General features: G+C 39.9%; 1 protein-coding gene across 2 annotated transcripts; it reads left to right on the top strand.

Annotated features, from left to right (window-relative positions):
• The first annotated feature begins 708 nt into the window (after window positions 1–708).
• On the top strand, window positions 709–17,186 carry LOC137296296 (mitochondrial carnitine/acylcarnitine carrier protein-like). 2 transcript variants are annotated; one of them, XM_067828062.1, is made up of 9 exons: window positions 709–770; window positions 1,311–1,616; window positions 2,126–2,218; window positions 3,098–3,225; window positions 4,264–4,354; window positions 4,951–5,144; window positions 5,779–5,888; window positions 7,141–7,262; window positions 14,543–17,186. In XM_067828062.1, the coding sequence occupies exons 2-9, from the start codon at window positions 1,533–1,535 to the stop codon at window positions 14,594–14,596; spliced, it is 876 nt and encodes a 291-aa protein (XP_067684163.1). In that variant the 5' UTR covers window positions 709–770; window positions 1,311–1,532; the 3' UTR covers window positions 14,597–17,186. The 2 variants fall into 2 exon arrangements, with proteins under 2 accessions (XP_067684163.1, XP_067684162.1); XM_067828061.1 differs by lacking the exon at window positions 709–770 and having other exon boundaries at window positions 1,241–1,616.
• The last annotated feature ends 1,682 nt before the right edge of the window (window positions 17,187–18,868 follow it).

Below are 18,868 nucleotides of genomic sequence, written 5' to 3' on the forward strand. Positions count from 1 at the left end.
CACCAAGCATTGTATTAATGAACAGTTCTTGTAAACACCATTGTCACCAAATATTGTTTATGGTAATAAAATGTAAATGTTAATTTGTATGTATTTACGTAGTCCGTACATTTTTACATACTAAAGGGCAATTATGTTTGTAGAAAGTATCCAATCGCCCCTCCCGCTCTCGCTCTCTCTCTCTCTCTCTCTCTCTCTCTCTCTCTCTCTCTCTCTCTCTCTCTCTGTGTCTATATATATGTATATATGTAAATATACATACATACATACATACATCTTTCTCATGGTGACTTTAAGGCAATCATATGCCCCTTTTGTAGCCTACATGGAGTCCTACCATTACATCATCACCTGAAATGGACCCAAGAAATGTTCCCTCAAGAAGTTCACACGTATTTATTCATCCAACATTCAGATAAGAACACAGATAAGATCATATGATTCTCACTAAAATCTATCAAACCCAGCTCCTTAAATTTATCCTGCTGTAACTATAATAGTATACTACAGTATTTTCAGTTGTTAAAGAATTTGGAACATTACTGTTCTTGATGTAGGTGATTATCCATATTTGAGTTAAATAGTTTTTGATGCCCAAAGCCCTTCCTTAACCAAGGGATTTATAGGTCATTTTTGCCGGTGACACAATTCTACAAGACGACACTTAAGGGTCAGCTGTCGTGTTAAGTGGGTCGTGTGTTACTCGTTGTATGGCGTGTAAGTGGTGCGTGTGGATTCCTCACAAGTGGAAAGTTACTGTTCCTGACTTGGTAATATCATAGGTTGTTCCACTGATGCTCCTTGTATGGCTATAACATTTTTATAGCCCTGGTTATTTTAAAATATTATGTGAAACTGACTGGCTGAATAACGGCGTGAATTATAAAGTAAGGTATATCTCAAAGTTCTTGGGGGCAAAAAGCATTGAGCATATTATTTCATCATTGCTATAAATGGGGACAAAATTGACCTCAATATAATTCCATCTGGGACTCATGAACAAATATTAAAATCGTCTGAATTTATACTTATGTTAAGTTTCGAATACACTGACAAACAAAGCAGCATATATGAACGGGGCATGCGTGTATATATAAAAAGTAGGTTTCTCCGTCATGTTCTAAATTATTAAAGAGATAAATTTACAGATGGAATAGCACTTGACATCGGTCTATAGAACATTTAGTTGAAGTGCGTTTACGTTTCCCATTATCAGTACCAGTTTTGATCGCTGTGTCTCACGAACGACAACTCTTACCGAGGGCAGATAACTGTAAACCTTTCCTGCCTTTATTTTCTCACGGGTGCAGGCGAGCAGAACCGGTTCAGCGTCGGTCAAGACACGGGTTCGGACATAACGCATAAACCTCGAATCAGTCGTCCGTGACTTGTGTAATCAACGAGGGGCCAAAGTTCACTAGCCTTGCTTTACTACTTCAAAGCCGACGCAAGCGAGAAATAGTTCAGTCGACTAGTTTCAGTCGTTATTTTGCGTGAGTGTGGGCCTGTGTAGGACGTGCAGATAAAACAACATGGAAAGTGTGAAAAACTTCATCGCAGGTGGAGTTGGAGGAGTATGTTGTGTCGCAACTGGCCATCCTCTTGACACTATCAAGGTATGTACGTGCAAATGTCACAAATTAATGGATTTGTGTGTCTGTTGGACTTTGTACTTAGTACTCACCTGGCTCGCTATGGCATTGGTACTCGACAATTCCATCGACATTATTGGAGCAGTCATGATTTTACCACAATAGAATACTATTCATTTTCCAATACCGAAAATAGGATTTGGAGACATTATCACAAAACTTGTCATAAGGGCTGTTTTAACACGTCATGTAACTTATTGGGTTTTTGTATGTGGCGAACATTCATTGTAAATAGTGTTCTGTATTTAGTAATGTGATATATGTCTGCAGTTTCTGCAAACCATGAACGGGATGCAATATTGCTATCGTTTAACATTGATATCAGTCTCTAAGCAAGTCAAGTAGGACACTATTAACATTGTAACAATAAGACATTGCAGAAAGTGGTACATTTTCTCATTATCAATTTAAGACCTAAGCAGATTAAAATCAGTGATTAGACTCCAGATTATAATTCATGTCTTTTTTCACAGGTGCGACTTCAGACAATGCCAAAACCAGAGCCAGGACAGTCCCCTTTGTACAAGGGTACATTTGACTGTGCCTTAAAGACTATTAGGCAGGAGGTCAGTTAACAACTTTAGCCACTTCTCAGGAGCTCAGTAATAAAATTCTGTTTAGTCTTGTAACATCAATGAACAGCCAACATAACTATATCAGACATGTAATAAGGTATTCTAAAAATGATGCTAAGTACTGCCAGATGTTGGAAAGACGTATCTGGCCCATTTCCAAAACTGATTTATAGCAAATATTATTTACCATATCAAGCATATCCTTTCCATCTTACACAAAATGTCTTACTTAGGCTATTGTAGGCAACATTCTTAAGACGTAAACTGTTTTCTCAGTGGCTGTGTTTGAACAAATCAATGTGTCATGTACATTGACTGGACTTTGGACTCAGTAGTCAGTATATTCCAGCTACTGACTTGTTAATGCTATTTACAGAAGTCGGACAAATACAAAGATCTACACCAGTATTGGAGGGTCCATGCCATGTTAATATGATCAAATGTTTCACTTCATGTAAAATATTTCATCTTATATGCATGACAGGTAAAAATGGATTCTGATAATATAAATTGAATTATCAGAAAGTGGAACTCGGGAGTAAAAGAATCCCATCGCCTTATTGCCCAGTTCGGGCAATCAAATAATGGTATCTTACTTGTCTGTGGATGCCTAGATAATTTCCACTTATGTTTTCAAACTGCAAATAATTAGATAGATGCTCATGAAGCCAATCAGTGGATTGTCTGGTTCAGACTCGATTATTTTACTGACTGCTTCCATATAGCTAGAATATTTCACGGTACTAACCAGCCAACCCTGTAGATACAGAGTCTGGCTTGTGGTGATTTGGACAGATAAAATTTGTACCCTATGTGGCAAATCCACTACATGTATTTGAACAAGAGTGTAACATTTTTGTCTGTTGCTAGGGCGTCCTGGGCCTGTATAAAGGTATGGCAGCTCCCATTACAGGCGTGGCACCGATCTTTGCTATATGCTTCTACGGATATGGCATTGGAAAGACCTTGCAACAGAAGACTCCAGGCGAGCAGCTATCGTGAGTCCGTTATGTTTGTGAATTAGGAATTTGATGACAATTTGCATATTTTTAGGTAAATCTGCAACAGTTATAACACTATGACCAGTGTTTTAGTGTTAGTAATGCAATGGAATATCCCCATCAAAGCAGCTCAGTCTTGTTGAGGACACACTATGTGTAAAGAGAAGTCATTATTATATTACCGCTGTTAACCCAAGCTGCTTATGTGGTGCTAGGAAATCAACAGTTATATGACCATCTTATGCCACCTGGTACCCATTCAGGACTGGGTGAACAGAGGTAATTTTGAACAACTCACTAACCTTAGGTGAGAGCACAAGTTTCATCAGTGCTTTATTGTGGGACAAGAGTGAAGTCCTAGAAACTCTCAGGAGTCAAACTGCCAAACACAGTCACCCACTGATAGATTCTCTCTGACCAATATTGCTTAACTTCAACTAATTTGGGACCTGGACTCTATGCACAAGAGATATGATACTGATAGTTCACTTTCATCTGAATTTTGTCAGGAAGTGTGTTAATATACAAGGTACCTTGTTGATACTTATTTATTATCATTTATAATATGGAGAAATATTAACATTAGTTATTACTTGTTTACCAGGGACTTGTTTCACAAAGCTCACATAAACCTCATAAAATGCTTTCTTTGTAGCATTCATACTTCCAATGTTACAGTATAGGAGGTACAAATGTTACAAGGAAAGTTACAAGATCTTTGGCTTACGAGAGCTTTGTGAAACATGGTCCTATTCACAAGTTAATTTAAGAACTACAGCTTGATTTTTGTTCAAGAGAGGGGTAGTGGGATAGCGCAGTGGCTAAAGTGTTTGCTCATCACGCTCAGGGGTTCATTTCCCCACATGGGCACAATGTGTGAAGCCCATTTCTGGTGTCCCCAGCTGTGGTATGGCTGGAATATTGCCAAATCAAACTCACTCACACACTTTCATCAGGAGAGGGACATTGTATTCTACTTTTATTTTTAGAGAAAATTGTGTGTCTATATATGTTGATGAACATTTCCTTGTACAGGCATATCCAGACATTCAATGCTGGTATGATAGCTGGCGTGATGACCACAGTCATCATGGCGCCTGGAGAGAGAATCAAGTGTCTCCTGCAGGTAAGTAAAGTTGTGTGTCGCTACAGCTGTAACTTTTTAAGAGATTGCCTTCTGCCTTAGCAATGACATGTCCCATTTCGGGAATCATTGTTTTGAGTTGGGTACACATTTTTAGTTACATTATTGATAGACCCATGAAGATTTGGGTTAGAATTGATCTTCAATAAACCATGCTAGTCATAAGAGCTGTCATATAGCTGGTATATTGCAGACTTTGGTGTCAAACTACTTTAGTATTGATAGTGTGTCTGTTTCTTTATATTGACTGGATTTCATTTTTTAGCTTTTCTGCTCTGTTCATATATGTTCAAATAGCTGAAACAAATTTTCTAAATTTCAATTTCCTTTCCTGCTGCCTGATACGGAGACTTGACACGGATAGAAATATGCTTTTTTTAAGGGTGCCATTAAGCCCCAAACAGATATTTTTGGAGGGCCTTATGTAAAAATATTGTAATATTTGTTGAATTATTTTTATTAATTTTGTCACGAAGGGACACACTGAAAATATTTCAGCCCTGTCATTTCGATTACTGTGTCATGGCATGGCATTAAGCACTATTTCGATCCCTGTTGATATTGTCCATATTGTACAGATCCAACAAGCTGCAGGTGGTGAGGCCAAGTACAAGGGTCCCATTGACTGTATGAGGCAGCTATACAAGGAGTCAGGGATAAGGGGCGTGTACCGTGGCACGTTTGCCACACTCTGCAGGGATGTGCCTGCAACTGGCATGTATTTTATGAGCTACGAATGGCTGAAACGAGTGCTCACTCCAGAGGGAAAAACGTAAGTTGGCAGAGGCAGGTAGTGTGCAAGCATTAAACTTATTGCATACCCAAGTGGTTAAAATGATCGCTTGTCATCGTGAGGACCTGGGGTTGATTTCCCATATTGGTTCAATTTGTGAAAGCCCATTTCTGGTGTTCCCGCTGGGATATTGATGCAGTATTGTTAAAATTGGCATAAAACCTAAGTCTCTAACCTAACTAGTCCTTGCTAATGGTAGTGTTCTGATAAATTAAATGCTCAAAGATTGGTTGCAGTGACCGAACTACCAAGCAATCAATGATATTTTCTCATAATCGAACACAAATGATTTGGAACTACTGTTTGAGTCATTGAAACACTTGATGATTGAACATGTCTGAAAAGTTGTCTAGCCTGTGTTTAGTTCTTAGAATACACACTTTACTTAATGAAAAGTAATGACTCAGTATTTCCTGAAGACACCAGGCAGTTCATGTTCATGATGAAAGGGTAAATCTGAGAAATGATGCCAATAATTTTTTTTTGATAATTGCTCATTTTATTGAACCAGGCATTTGGAGATTTCAACCAATTCCCAACACTACTTACTAGTATCTGTACATTGTGCTTGTTTTGAGTATTATAGAGTGATATGAGGTGCTTGTGTCTCCAGGACTAGTGACCTTGGTGCTGCAAGGCTGTTGCTGGCTGGTGGAATGGCGGGGATCGCCAACTGGATGGTTGCTATGCCACAAGATGTGCTCAAGTCCAGGTTCCAGACTGGTGAGTTTTCTGTCATCTCCAATCTTAGAAGGGTTAGCCAAGTGGTTAGAGCATTTGCTTGTTGTGCCAACAGCCTGTGTTTGATTCCCCACTTTGGTACAATATGTGAAGCCCATTTCTAGTATCCCTTGCTGAGATAATGCTGAAATATTGCCAAAAGCGACATAAAACTAAACTCACTCACTCACAAATTGGTCCCAATATTCATATAGTCGTACCAGTATTCATAAATTGGTCTCAGTATTTGTACAATATTCTCCAGTGTGATATTTCAGGAATATTTGCTAAGAGCTATGTGAAAAACATTCACTCAGTGTAATGACTGTGTTGTTCAGTGATAAGTCAGGAATATGGGAACTAGTTGCAAATGTCATTGTAGTGAAATTGATGGTATAAGAACTGATATAATCATCAAACCATACGGCCATAATGTCATTATACAATGTTTATCTTGATCATTATTATGTAAAATCATAATCTTAATCTTAACACATACCGTGATCAAAATTGTAGGGATGTTTTCATACAATGGCTTATGATCATAATTTCAAGAATTTCACATTCCAAGTATTGTGATAAAAATATGGGAATGGAAACAGTATATCTCATGGTCAATAGTGTATTGTACAATATGTATCATGATAAAATCTGTATCATAACCATTTATACGAATACGACAATGCAGTATTCATAGTCATTGAGATAGCAACTATTTGTGTAACCACCTCTTCACCTCAACAAATTTGTGAATGTTGCACAAATGTATATCTACAGTGTGATTGATTGAAATACTCAAACAAAATTTGGTACATTTATTGATACAAAAACCAGTTAAGGAATGACATCCATGGAATTATGAAAACATTTTGTAGTGGAAATAAGCATTAGATATGATAATTCATCTGTAGTCTCATGTAATCTGGGTAAAATATTTGGATTAAAACAATTAACTCAGATGGGATGGCTTGGATTGTAGCAGAGAAAATAATTCAGTATTTGCACTTTTCTCAAAAACAGGGAAAGGAAGTCGACTGGTATGATCATGTGGTCGTGGTATTTCTGCTTGAGACAAGAGTTCATTTGAATAAAATGTTTTTATGTATTTTGGGGGGAACGCAACGCAGGCAGTTTCCTCTACATTTCAGGTGAATGAGGGGATTAGCAGTTAGCATGAAGGAGAGATCAGGAAAGTGTTCATATTTCTGAAATTGTTTTGCTTGAATTGAGTCTCACTGACCTGTTTATGCTGCAGCACCCCATGGTATGTACAGTGGGATCCGGGATGTGTTCCGTCACATGATGAAGGAGGAGGGACCCCTGGCCCTCTACAGGGGATTCACCCCAGTCTTGATTAGGGCCTTCCCTGCTAATGCTGTAAGTGTCACATGTTTGACTAAAGTCAAAGTTTCCCTGTCTTGATTCTGGCTTAGACTCGGTCAATATGTGTATTGGATGACTTAGACACCATGTGGATTGCATGGTCAGACTCAGCTGATCATATGTCATTGTTCACACAAACTTTGTTCTTAAGATCAATCAATGGAATGTGTGGTCCAGTTGGGATGATTCATGTCATGTGGCTGGAATATTGCTAGTGCTAAATATGACATTAAGTAGCAAACAGAAATTTGTTGTTTCAATAGACTTCCAACAATTCATTAAATGAAGAAATAAACAGACACACTTTTTCCAACTTGAGCATCTGTTGAAGTAGACAAGTAGTTAAAACATTCTTTCATCACACCAGATAGTAGGTGTCAGTCTTCACATGGGTAACTGATGCTTGTAAGAGGCAACTGATAGGATAGGATGGTCAGGCTTGCTGACTTGGTTGACATATGTCTGTGATCCCAAATGCTTAGACTGATGCTCATGCTAGGATTGCCTGGCCCAGGTCGATTATTTGCAGACCTCTGACATATATTGGAATATTGCTTAGTACAGAGTTAACAAACCAAGCATCCAACCAATCACATGGGTAAAATGTGTGAGGCCCATTTCTGTTGCCCTTCACAATGATTTTGCTAACAGGAGGTTCAAACAGCTAAAGTCTATCTATCTATAACCTTATTGGTATTCTACAGCCTATTTTCTATTTAAAACATAACATTCAATTTTTCCTTATCCTGACTCATGCTTATTGCTTATCTCCTCTTCCCTGGTGAAGGTAGTGGAACACCTGAAATCCCTTGAAGTTCCCTTCTAAAAGAAGCGGACGTAAAATACGCTCACCCACACGTAGCCTCCCTTTTCCTGCGCAAACGATCAGCTGACCAATCATGCTTGTCACTCTCTCCTTATCGCCCCCCAAGGGCAGCTGGAGTTAATGGAGTCCCCACTACTGCGATAAGTGTTTCAACTATTTCGGTCCTTTAGCTATATTTATGTCGTATGCAGTATTTGGTTTATGCATATGTATCACAATTTGTTTATTTGTAATTATTGTGTGTTGATATAGCACGTATTTCGTCAACCGAGACTTAGTCTCGATGAAATCATTTTACAGTGTAAATTACAGCTGTCAGCGGTTGACCCAGCGTGTAAGCCCTTATGTTCTTCCACTATTTGCTGTGAATTTATTGTTTAAATTCGTTCTTTTCACAGACGTGCGAGGTACAGGCAACGTCAACTTTCATTTGTCATGTCTAATCGGATGATTTAGCTTTGGGTCAGACGTGTCCCTGGGGTTATAACTTGGGTCCAGCGAGTCATTCCCTGGACCACAGAAAAGTACTTCATCGGGAACGGGGCCGTCGTAGCCTAAGAAGTCTAGATCACCATCGTCGTCGAAGACAAAGTTGTTGCAAAATCAACATTCTTTGACAAAGAAGTTCTGTGGTGACAAGATCGACCCTCTACAGGAACGACATATGTACGATGAGCCGCCGTTGTTGCTACACTTCGAGCAGAATGTCAACCAGCATAGACAACTCCGGATCGTCAGACAACGTAGACTTTGTCAGCAGCCTTGGTCATTGCAGTAGATATCTATGAGTCAGCCGTCACTGCAATCAACGCAGCTGGTCGATGCAGATGCCTTCATGCAACGTGAGTTGGGAAAGGTCATGTTGAAGAAGAACGAAGACTACAATCTTCAACTTTGTCGACAGCTGCTCCTAGATAGGCCACAAGTACATGATCACCGACAACGTAGACTTAGTCACCACGCAGACTTCGTCAGCAACCTCGGTCATCACAGCAGACATCTCTAGGAGTCAGTCATGACTGCACTCAACGCAGCCATTTGACACAGACACCTAAGAAAGAACACAGAAGAAATTGACTGCTGCTCGCTCCATGTTAGCACTCAACTAGATCTGCACTCACTCCAGAGGATGAAGAGGAGGCATATGCATGCACCTGCTCAGGAAGATCGTCACCGTCATCCGTGTCATCCCCTCACAGTCTGGAGAGAGAGAACCACCTACGTTGAGTGAGTGCACCTGCACGGGTGAGTGTCCTCACGTGAGTGACTACACCCGCGTGAATGAGGAAGCTCACGTGGGTGAGTGCACTCACAGGTCTACTCGTCAGTGAAGAAGATCTTCATCAGTCTCCCCAGCTCGTCGAAGGCGCCATCAGCACTCGTCATCCCTTTCAGACCTGGACTCACATAAGAAGGATCGTCAGCGTCCATCGAATACGTCGCACTCATGGAAAGATGAAGACAGATATTACCGATCGTCATCTCCAGAGGAAGCCTTCTTTTCAGACTTGGAAGTCACATCGTGGATCATTAATGGTCTGGACTTAGTCTCACCATCCAAGGACTCCAACAAAACTAACTCTTATAAGGATGAAGAAGGAAGACATGCGTTGATGTTTCTGGCGATAGCTCCGATATCTACGATTTCTGAGAAGTTATCTTTGGCATTCAAGTCAGCATCCAAGTTTCAACAACAACATATACCACCTTTCAACGCTCATCTTTTCCCTCTTCGCCATGTAGAGCCCTCCATTAGAGCACCAGATGTAGATGGGGCATACAAGATCATCAGCAGTCCCCGCAACAGATCTTACAAGATAGACTGGCTCAATTTAGAGCTGGCAACAAGACTTTCATCTCAAGTTCAGCAATCCTGCGAGTGAGGAAGAGTGAATGATCCAGTCAACTTTCGTCACTCAGAAGAAGGATAAGCAGTTTACATCCAAACACCTCGTCTCAACTACTGCGGAACTGAATCTACTTCCTAGACAAGATTGAAGAGTTAGCAAGGATGACTGGTCAAGATGTTAGAGAAGTCATGATGATCAAGTCCATCGACACCTTGACAACGGTGCTCAAGCAGACAAGTCAACATTACACTAACAAGTCCAAGTTCTCCAGTGTCATGAGAGCAAGAGATAAGAAGATACCGGGGTGTCCAGGAGATTACACTCGTTACAACCGTCTCCAGTGGGTGAATGTCTTCAACTCGACTCAAAGAAGTGGGGAATTCTCAACGATGAATACGTCACGAAAATTCTTCGAGACGATTGCAACAAACCACTGCAAACTACACCTCTGATCACAAGATATGACGGTATTATCTTTACTCACCTAGACACGTGCTCGCCAAGCAGCATGGTTACAGACAAGCCTTAATGGTAGCAAGGGTATCACCGTTTGCACAAGATTTCATGATGATCAGTTGTCTGCAACATCGGTGATGTCACGTCTACAATCTGATTGGCCCCCAAGAGACAACGCCCTTCAAAGAAAGCCGGTGACGTCACGTCTACAATCTGATTAGTCCCCGAGAGACCACGCCCTGCTAAAAAACCCAGAGACATTACAATCTGATTGGTCCCCAAGAGACAACACCCTGCGCAGAATGTAAGGTTATTATTCCAGTGTGTCAAGAAGGCATCTAGTTCGACTTACAGTCTTTCAACGAGGGAAAGATGTTGTTTACACACTAGATTAGCAGTCTATAGCATCATTTGATTCTTCAGGTGGCATAGAGATCTAACAGCAGACTCAACGCCGCCAATCAGGAGGCTTGCAGCAATGAATGACAGCCAGCCAGCTACGAGGTTTGGCTGAAAAGTTCTAAGCCTCACTGTGAAAAAAAGTTACAAAGTCCACGTTTGTAATTTATTTTTCTACATAGTCCCCTTTCAAGTTCACACACTTTTGCCAGCGATGCTGTAAGGCCCGAATCCCGGTCAGGAAGAAATCTTCAGCTACCCTAACAAAATCAGTCACAGCGGAAATGACGTCATCATTACTTGCAAAATGGCGACCGTCGAGTTCCTTTTTCATTTTGGGGAACAGGTGGAGGTCAGAAGGAGCCAAATCAGGTGAATAAGGAGGATGGTCAATGAGTTCAAAGCCACAATCGTGGATTGTTGACATGGCCACCACCGATTTGTGAACAGGCGCATTGTCTTGGTGGAAGAGGACACCTTTAACGATCATCCCTCGTCGTTTGGCTTTGATTGCTTCTCGCAACTGGTTCAGTAGATCAGCATAGTATCTGCCGTTGATAGTTTGACCTTTTTCAAGATAATCAATGAGCAGAATATCCCTGGAATCACAAAAGACTGATGCCATCACCTTTCCAGCTGAAGGAACAGACTTGGCTCTCTTCGGAGCTGGTGAATCAGGATACTGCCACTGTTTTGACTGTAGTTTTGTTTCTGGTTGAAAGTGATGTATCCAGGTCTCATCCATGGTTACAAATCGTGCCACAAAAACATCGGGATCTGCTTCAAATTGACGCAAATTGTCAAGGGACGTCTGGAACCTGACACGTTTCTGTTCTGCTGTCAAGAGCTTTGGCACCCATTTTGCAGAAACTTTAGTCATTCCTAATTCGTTGGTGATAATATGCTCAACCCTCTCATGAGAGATGCCCACTACACTAGCAATATGGTGAGTAGTCAATCGTCGATCATCCATCAACATATCGAGCACTCGCGTGATGTTTTCTGGAGTGGTTGCTGTTGAAGGCCTTCCTGAGCGTGGGTCATCATCAAGGCTTTGTCTGCCATGCTTAAATTCTGCAGCCCACTTCTTTACAGTGGAAAATGAAGGAGCATCATCCCCTAGAGTGGAGACCATGTCAGCATGTATCTGTGTTGGGGACATCCCTTTCTTTTGCAAGTACTTCATGACTGCCCTGTATTCAGTTTTGTCCATTTCTAATGATTTCAGAGGGTAGGTTTACCAAAAAAGCTGTAGTTGAGATAAAACTATTAGTACATTTGTAGTTCTTGTGTCTATGATTCACTAAATGATTGTCCTCATTGGTGGCAAACACCTGTCTCTACCTGGTGGGGAAAAACCACTCAGGCTGAGAACTTTTCAGCCAACCCTCGTATAAACAGACTTCCTTGGAATGTCAACTCGTTCATAATGAACAGTGTTGATGATCTGGTGACGAAGAATGATGCATCTTCAAGGCATACAAGTTCATCAGAGAAGTCAACAGTTGGACTTCACTATCAGGCTACTAACACAGCTCGGATGACTTGGGAATCTAAATTCCTTGGGATTTCATTCATCACTACGTTGAAATACATTGCTGTCCCAGAGGATTAGTGGGTCAAAGTTCAAGCTACTTGAGATCCACATGGTCAACTCAACAGTAGCCTTCTACGTAAACAAGGGTCAACGAGACCTCCATCTCTAGTACACCTAACTTTTCTACTCTCCAACGTGGTTGACAGTCTGAATCTCCAAATAAAAGCATACCAGGAGCCTGCAGACACCTTATCTCGTCCTGTTCGTCCATCACCAACAGATCACATGCTGCATCGAGAGACATTTCAACTGATCAGCCAGAGGTTCAGATCAGTGCAAATAGACTTATTTGCAACAAGGTTCAACTAAGAGACAGCAACCTTTGTGTCACCGGTACCAGATCCGTTAACTTGGGCATCAGTCGTTCTCAGCATCTCGTGGGAAGGACGCATTTGTGTTTCCCCCTCTAGTGCTGCTACCAAGAGTCATCGAGAAAATCAGACAGCTGCCAGGTCAACAGGACAGACACTTACGCATACCGGCCTTGTCTGCAATACTTGGACCTCATGACTACTGAGACAGCTGAAGGCAACATATCCGCAGATAGCAGAATATTTATGTCACTTACAACATTCCCAAGGTCTGAAAGAGGCTCTACATCATCTACATACTTGGCAGTTCGCATCTCTGTCGTCACCATGGAAACGGGAACCAAGCTGACTTAAGTACCCAAGCTACTTGCCTTACTACGCTGCGTAGATTTAGTGCTCCAGCATGGGATTTAAACATCGTACTTCAGCATCTCACAAGTGATGCGTACATATCGCTTGATCGGACCTCATTTGATCTGCCAACTCAGAAGACGCTATTTTTATTTGCCTTAGCTACAGCTGCACGCATGTCACAAATTCATGCACTAGATTTGAAACGCATGAGCTTTGATGCAAGTCATCAGCAGACAGATCATCTGGATCTACGATGGGATTTTATTTAAAAAAATCAACTGGATAGACAATTCCACATACTGGCACTATCTTCAATCCTGGGACCTCATGATGCTCAAGATTTATCGTTGTGTCCAGTCAGAGCATTTAAGATATACATCGCACATACCAAGTCTAGAAGGAAACGTTTCAAACCCCTGTTTATCCCTATATCCATTGAGACACCTAAGTAAAGGAAGTAACACTATCTCAGTGTAGATCAGAGCTGTTATATTGAGAGCCTATAAAGCAGCAGGATTGGAGTCAGAGCCTTGGCCTCTTCACTAGCGCTATGGGAATTGCTCGCTAGCGACATGGGAATTGCTCGCTATCAACTATAATGGCATTCATCAGTTGGGCCTCTTGTCATTGCTCAGCAACTAGCGGTTCTCCAAAGGCGCTGAGTTTATTCATCCTTTTTATCACGTGACTTGTGGAAGTCAGATGCTCTGCAGAGTATAATGGTGGAAAGTCCATGTGCACATCTTAAAGAGACTAGCATGAGTGATTATGACCCTTTACTCGTAATGAAGATACTTGTACATGAAGAGGGGTCGCAACTAGTCTTGATTACAATATCTTGATATTTAGTTACATCAAAAACTAGCAGGACGCTAGTTACTTTCGATGTCACCACATTCCAGTCAACAAAGCCTTCTGCTGAAGACAAGTTCAACTGGATGTGATCCCCCAGAATCTACATCGAATATTAGAAGAGCAGGACCGAATTATCGCTGTTACAAGTTCCTGTTGGGGGGGAAATTATTGGATGTAATTTTGACATCCAGCAGAATCCAGCCTGGCCTGATCCACCGTAGTTTGCATCGGATTCTGTAAGCAATTAAGTCAGGATAAGGAAAAATATGTAATTTTCTGAATAAAATTGATATATTATACTTATCCTGACTAATGACGAAAGCCCTCCCAACCAACCCTCACAGGCACGCTATATTCCTATAATTCTCGTGTCAGGCGATTTACAAGGAGAGAGTAACAAGCATGGTCGGTCAGCTGACTGTTTGCGCAGGAAAAGGGGAGGCTACTTATGCGTGAGTGTATTTTACGTCCGCTTCTTTTAGAAGGGAACTTCAAAGGGATTTCAGGTATTCCATTACCTTCACCAGGGAAGAGGAGATAAGCAATAAGCATGAGTCAGGATAAGTATAAAATATCAATTTTATTCAGAAAATTACAATTCTGATACCGAAACCTTTTTATTTCAGATGTGTTTCCTGGGTTTCGAGAAGGCGATGCAGTTTCTGAACTATTTGTTTTGATGCTGTGGAGAGCAAGAGACGTGTGTTGTCCTGTATGCCAGTTCCTACTTCTCACATCTCAGGGCTATCATTCATGCCATGCTCACAACTGTGCCTGTCATGTGATTGTCATATGTCTGTCATGTGACTGTCATGTGACTGTCACAGATTTAACTGTGTCCTTACGATTAACTTCCCTTGACTTCCTCTAAGGACTAGCTCTCGATACAGATCATAGAGATTGATATTCGTTAACCAAATATTGATCGATTATCAATAAATATTAAAGATTAACTTTGAGTATGACCGCAGAAAATGTCTGACAGAAATGAATATATCTTGCACCACTGTGAGTTGTGACATGTTTCAACATGGAGTATTAACGAGACAGCGTCATGAACATAATTAATAAGCAGGTCATGAATAGAGTACTAAATATGTATCTTGTGTGAGAAAGTTGAAACATTTTTTCTGTCACAAAGGCTAATGTGCGATATTGACATCACATTTTTCATGTTGATTATCATTAATAAGTTTTCCTACTGACAATATTTCTGATTATCAATCATTTTGGCCAGCCTTACTTGCTCCATACAGTATACCAACAGGCATTTGTGGGTGCTGGGGTATCCTAGTGGTTAAAGCGTTTGTTTGTCATGCCGAAGACCTGGGTTCAATTCCCCTCATGGGTAAAAATGTGTGAAGCCCATTTCTGGTGTCGTTGCGGTGATATTGCTGGAACATTGCTAAAAGCAGCATAAAACTAGATTCACTCAGTTACAGGCATTTGTGAAAGGGTTATTTATGGTGTTTCCATGTGCTGTCTCCCTGTGATATTGTTAATACTTACCGTATACTGCTGTGTATAAGGCAAATACTTCAATACAATTTTTTCATATGCGCAAAATATTTTACAAAGTGATTCCAATCTGTATCAAAAGAGAGACAGAATGTGAGGTCATCTCAAATTAGCTGTTACATGTTTAATGAATTAGGATTGATCTTAAAGCTTGTAGATTGGTCGCTGTATACTTTGGCTTGCACTATACGCAGCAAGATATGGTAGTCTGTGGCTCCAATTTCCCCACGGGGGTACGTGGGTACAACACATGAAGGGAATATGTTTATGTTGCTGGAATGTGGCTAAAAATGGGATAAAACCTTCTTGTTCACAATCATGTCTACAAGGAGATCCATTTAAATTGTTATAGCATTATGGAATGAGGCAGAATGAGTTGTTTCTATTTATGATCTAGGTAAATCTGTTTGGTGAGCAGACTGTGAAATGACATGACTGAATTTGAAAGATATTGAATGAACGTGAATTTAGTTAAAGCGGTGGTTCTTGTCAGCAAGTCACGTCACACATTTTGTACAAGTTGGGTACTTAGAAAGAGACAGTTGACTTGTTTATATGATCAGGAGTATGCGTACAGGGAATGGTTGAGAAACTTTTCGGGATGCAATCCCATTTAAGATTGTTCAGCCTGTTGATTACAACACACCTTCTCTCATCTTACAGATCATTTTGTTTGGTTTTGATTGAAATGTTGTTGACTGGGTTGTGAGTTGTAGGCCACACCAATTTTATTACTTGTTTTCACATGGGCACAATGTTTGAAGCCCATTTTCTGGTGTCCCCTGTCATGATATCGCTGGAATATTGCTAAAAGAGGCGTGAAACTGAACTCACTGACTCACTCACTATTTCTCGCTTTACAGATTTTTGCCCTTGGAAAAACTAAAGGCAGGAGGGAAAAACAAAAAAGTACTTTTTGCAATTTATGAGTATACAATGTATATGGGCCAAAATACAGTGTAAGAAAGAACTCTTGTTAGTTTACATTTTTGGCCAACAAAAATTTTAGGATTGTTTTTTTGTTATGTTCTTGAAAAAATATGACCAGCAGATCCACAAAGCAAGATAATTGTTTGTTTTTCTTTATAACAACAAACATTTTTATGTATTATTCAACATTTTTTTCAGAGGTGATAATATATCCAGTTTGTTTTTCTTTCACCTAGCTAATCAGCTAACACAAATAGTCAAAAGTCATTAAAATATTTTACCTATTTAAGATTTTGAAGGAAAAAAAAATATCTTGGAAGACATTTAGAAGTTTGATGAAAAGAATACATGGAATGTTTGATGGATAACAACTTCTTTGTATTCTTTACACAAGATTTCGTTGCTGATTCTTGCAAGCATTAGCTCTGAAATGTATAGAGCATGAAACAAAGTTGTTATCCACAAAACGTGTCACATATTCTTTTTTCTTTCTTCTAAACCAACTGAAAAAATTTGTAAGATTCTTTGTTGCAAATTATCCATGAATGTCCTGATTTCTTTTACATAGTAGTGTCTGCTCTCGTATATTGTATCATAGCACTGCACTGTAATATCTTGGTTTTGTGTATGGTGGAGAAGATGAATGAATGGTATTTTGTGGCATGTCCATGATGCGTGGAGAGTATTATTTTGATACATTATCATATCGATCCATTATCTACAGAGCTGATAATACATGTACATTTAATATTTTGACTGTAAAACATGAACTTCATTCTATGAAACAGAAGTTTGTTGAAAATAAAGACTTCTACACAGCTATTGTGTATTGACCTGTTATGTTAGAAAGGTAAGAGAATATGGAAACATTACAGGCACTGGGAACCTATCCACAAAGCAACGTTTTACAATGATAGTCAATGATATGGTACTGCTTGACAAGTATTAGATGAGCCTGTGCAGTAAGCACATATGTAACAAGTAGGCGGGGCAGGAAATGTAGACGAATATACTTGGTTGCTACAGGTACATGAGATAGACCTGGGAATAAGCATGTGCAATGCACGCAGACCATGGCGTGAACTCCATGCCACTTCTGTTTAATACGTAGTATGATATAACAATCAAAACACAATTCGCACGAGGAAATTGAATTCTTCAGTATTTAGACAACCTTTTTCCCTCTTTTTTTCAAATGGAATGTTCTGGATGGCATTCCCACGTAGGCAAATTGGGTCATTTGTCAGGTCGTGGCTCATCTAATACATTAGGTTGTAATTTTGTGATTGCTTTGTGAGTCTTGCCCCAAATTTGTGAGAAGAAATATCTAACCAAATGATAAAGTGTGAAATGAGTTGATATTTTTTATTAAGGCCAGAAAGGCAAACCTGTGTTTCTTGCATCAGTGGTATTTCAAAACAAATTACACATGTTGACAAGCAGAAGAAAAGAACGTCTCCTGGTGTTCTTTCTTACCACCAGGATACAATTGCTTCTTGTGCCGGTTTGCCAGCTGGTGACTTGGTACCATGGTACGTTGCGGATATTGGCTATCATTGAATCCAGACACGTTGCTAATGAAGGACATTCACAAACTTACTGATATATATTTCATGAAAGTATTACTTATTGCTCAGGCATGGCCGTATGGATCTAAACACTCGAGTTGCTAGTTGAAAGCATGTTACCTGTCATCCTTTTTCATGAACTTTTTGTGATTTTTCCTTATAAAATGTTGAAATTTACAGTGTTGAATATGTTTGAAGAGATTTGTAATTTTTGCAGAGAGTTGACTACTCTGATAAGTTAAGCTTGACACAAGAATGGATGTGTTGATAAATATATGTGTAACAATATATATGCAGAAAAGGTGTGTGTTTCCTTGTTATTTTGCATTAAATATTTCTTCACAAGCATGTTATGTTGGTATCAGTTCTTCTGATATGTTTGCTCTTCAAACCTACATCCACTGAGCATAATAACCATGAATTCCAGTGATCTGGCTAATAAACAGGCCAATAAATATATACACCAGTGCCTTCTAAATTTTCATTTATTTCCATGGAATTTTGTCCTTAATTGAAATTAGTGGTAAAAATCATCCTTGATTATGTAGTGTAATGTATCTCCATGCATTTCTCTTGAAAATATGTTGGATTCATTAATTATCACTGCCTGCTGCGTGGGTTAAGTCTGCATGTAGATTCACCAGCCCTCTGTGTGAAGAGTTAAAATAGACAATGTTTGTAATAGTTTCTTAAACAACTGTTTCTGTGACTGAAAATAAACCGTCACATTTCAGATCCTGTTTCCTGGATACAGAGATTTCAGGACCATGTGACTTATTTATGTTTTGCGCACTTATCCCAATTTCAACCTGTTTGATCATTCTTCAGTCTCATTTGAACCCAAACAGATTGTATATACACATGAAGCATGTGGGATGCCAACAGGCTCTGGCTACCTAGCGTCATCCTTGTGTGCTTCTATTCATCTTGATGACT

This window comes from Haliotis asinina, chromosome 9 (genome assembly GCF_037392515.1).
Source record: "Haliotis asinina isolate JCU_RB_2024 chromosome 9, JCU_Hal_asi_v2, whole genome shotgun sequence".
Classification (NCBI taxonomy): domain Eukaryota; kingdom Metazoa; phylum Mollusca; class Gastropoda; order Lepetellida; family Haliotidae; genus Haliotis; species Haliotis asinina.

Excerpts from the sequence above, each read along its gene's own strand:
- LOC137296296 (XM_067828062.1), top strand. The coding sequence starts at position 1,533 with ATGGAAAGTGTGAAAAACTTCATCGCAGGTGGAGTTGGAGGAGTATGT. Across the intron at positions 3,226-4,263 it reads ACTCCAGGCGAGCAGCTATC|GCATATCCAGACATTCAATG; the intron begins GTGAGTCCGTTA and ends TTCCTTGTACAG. Across the intron at positions 5,145-5,778 it reads CTCACTCCAGAGGGAAAAAC|GACTAGTGACCTTGGTGCTG; the intron begins GTAAGTTGGCAG and ends TTGTGTCTCCAG.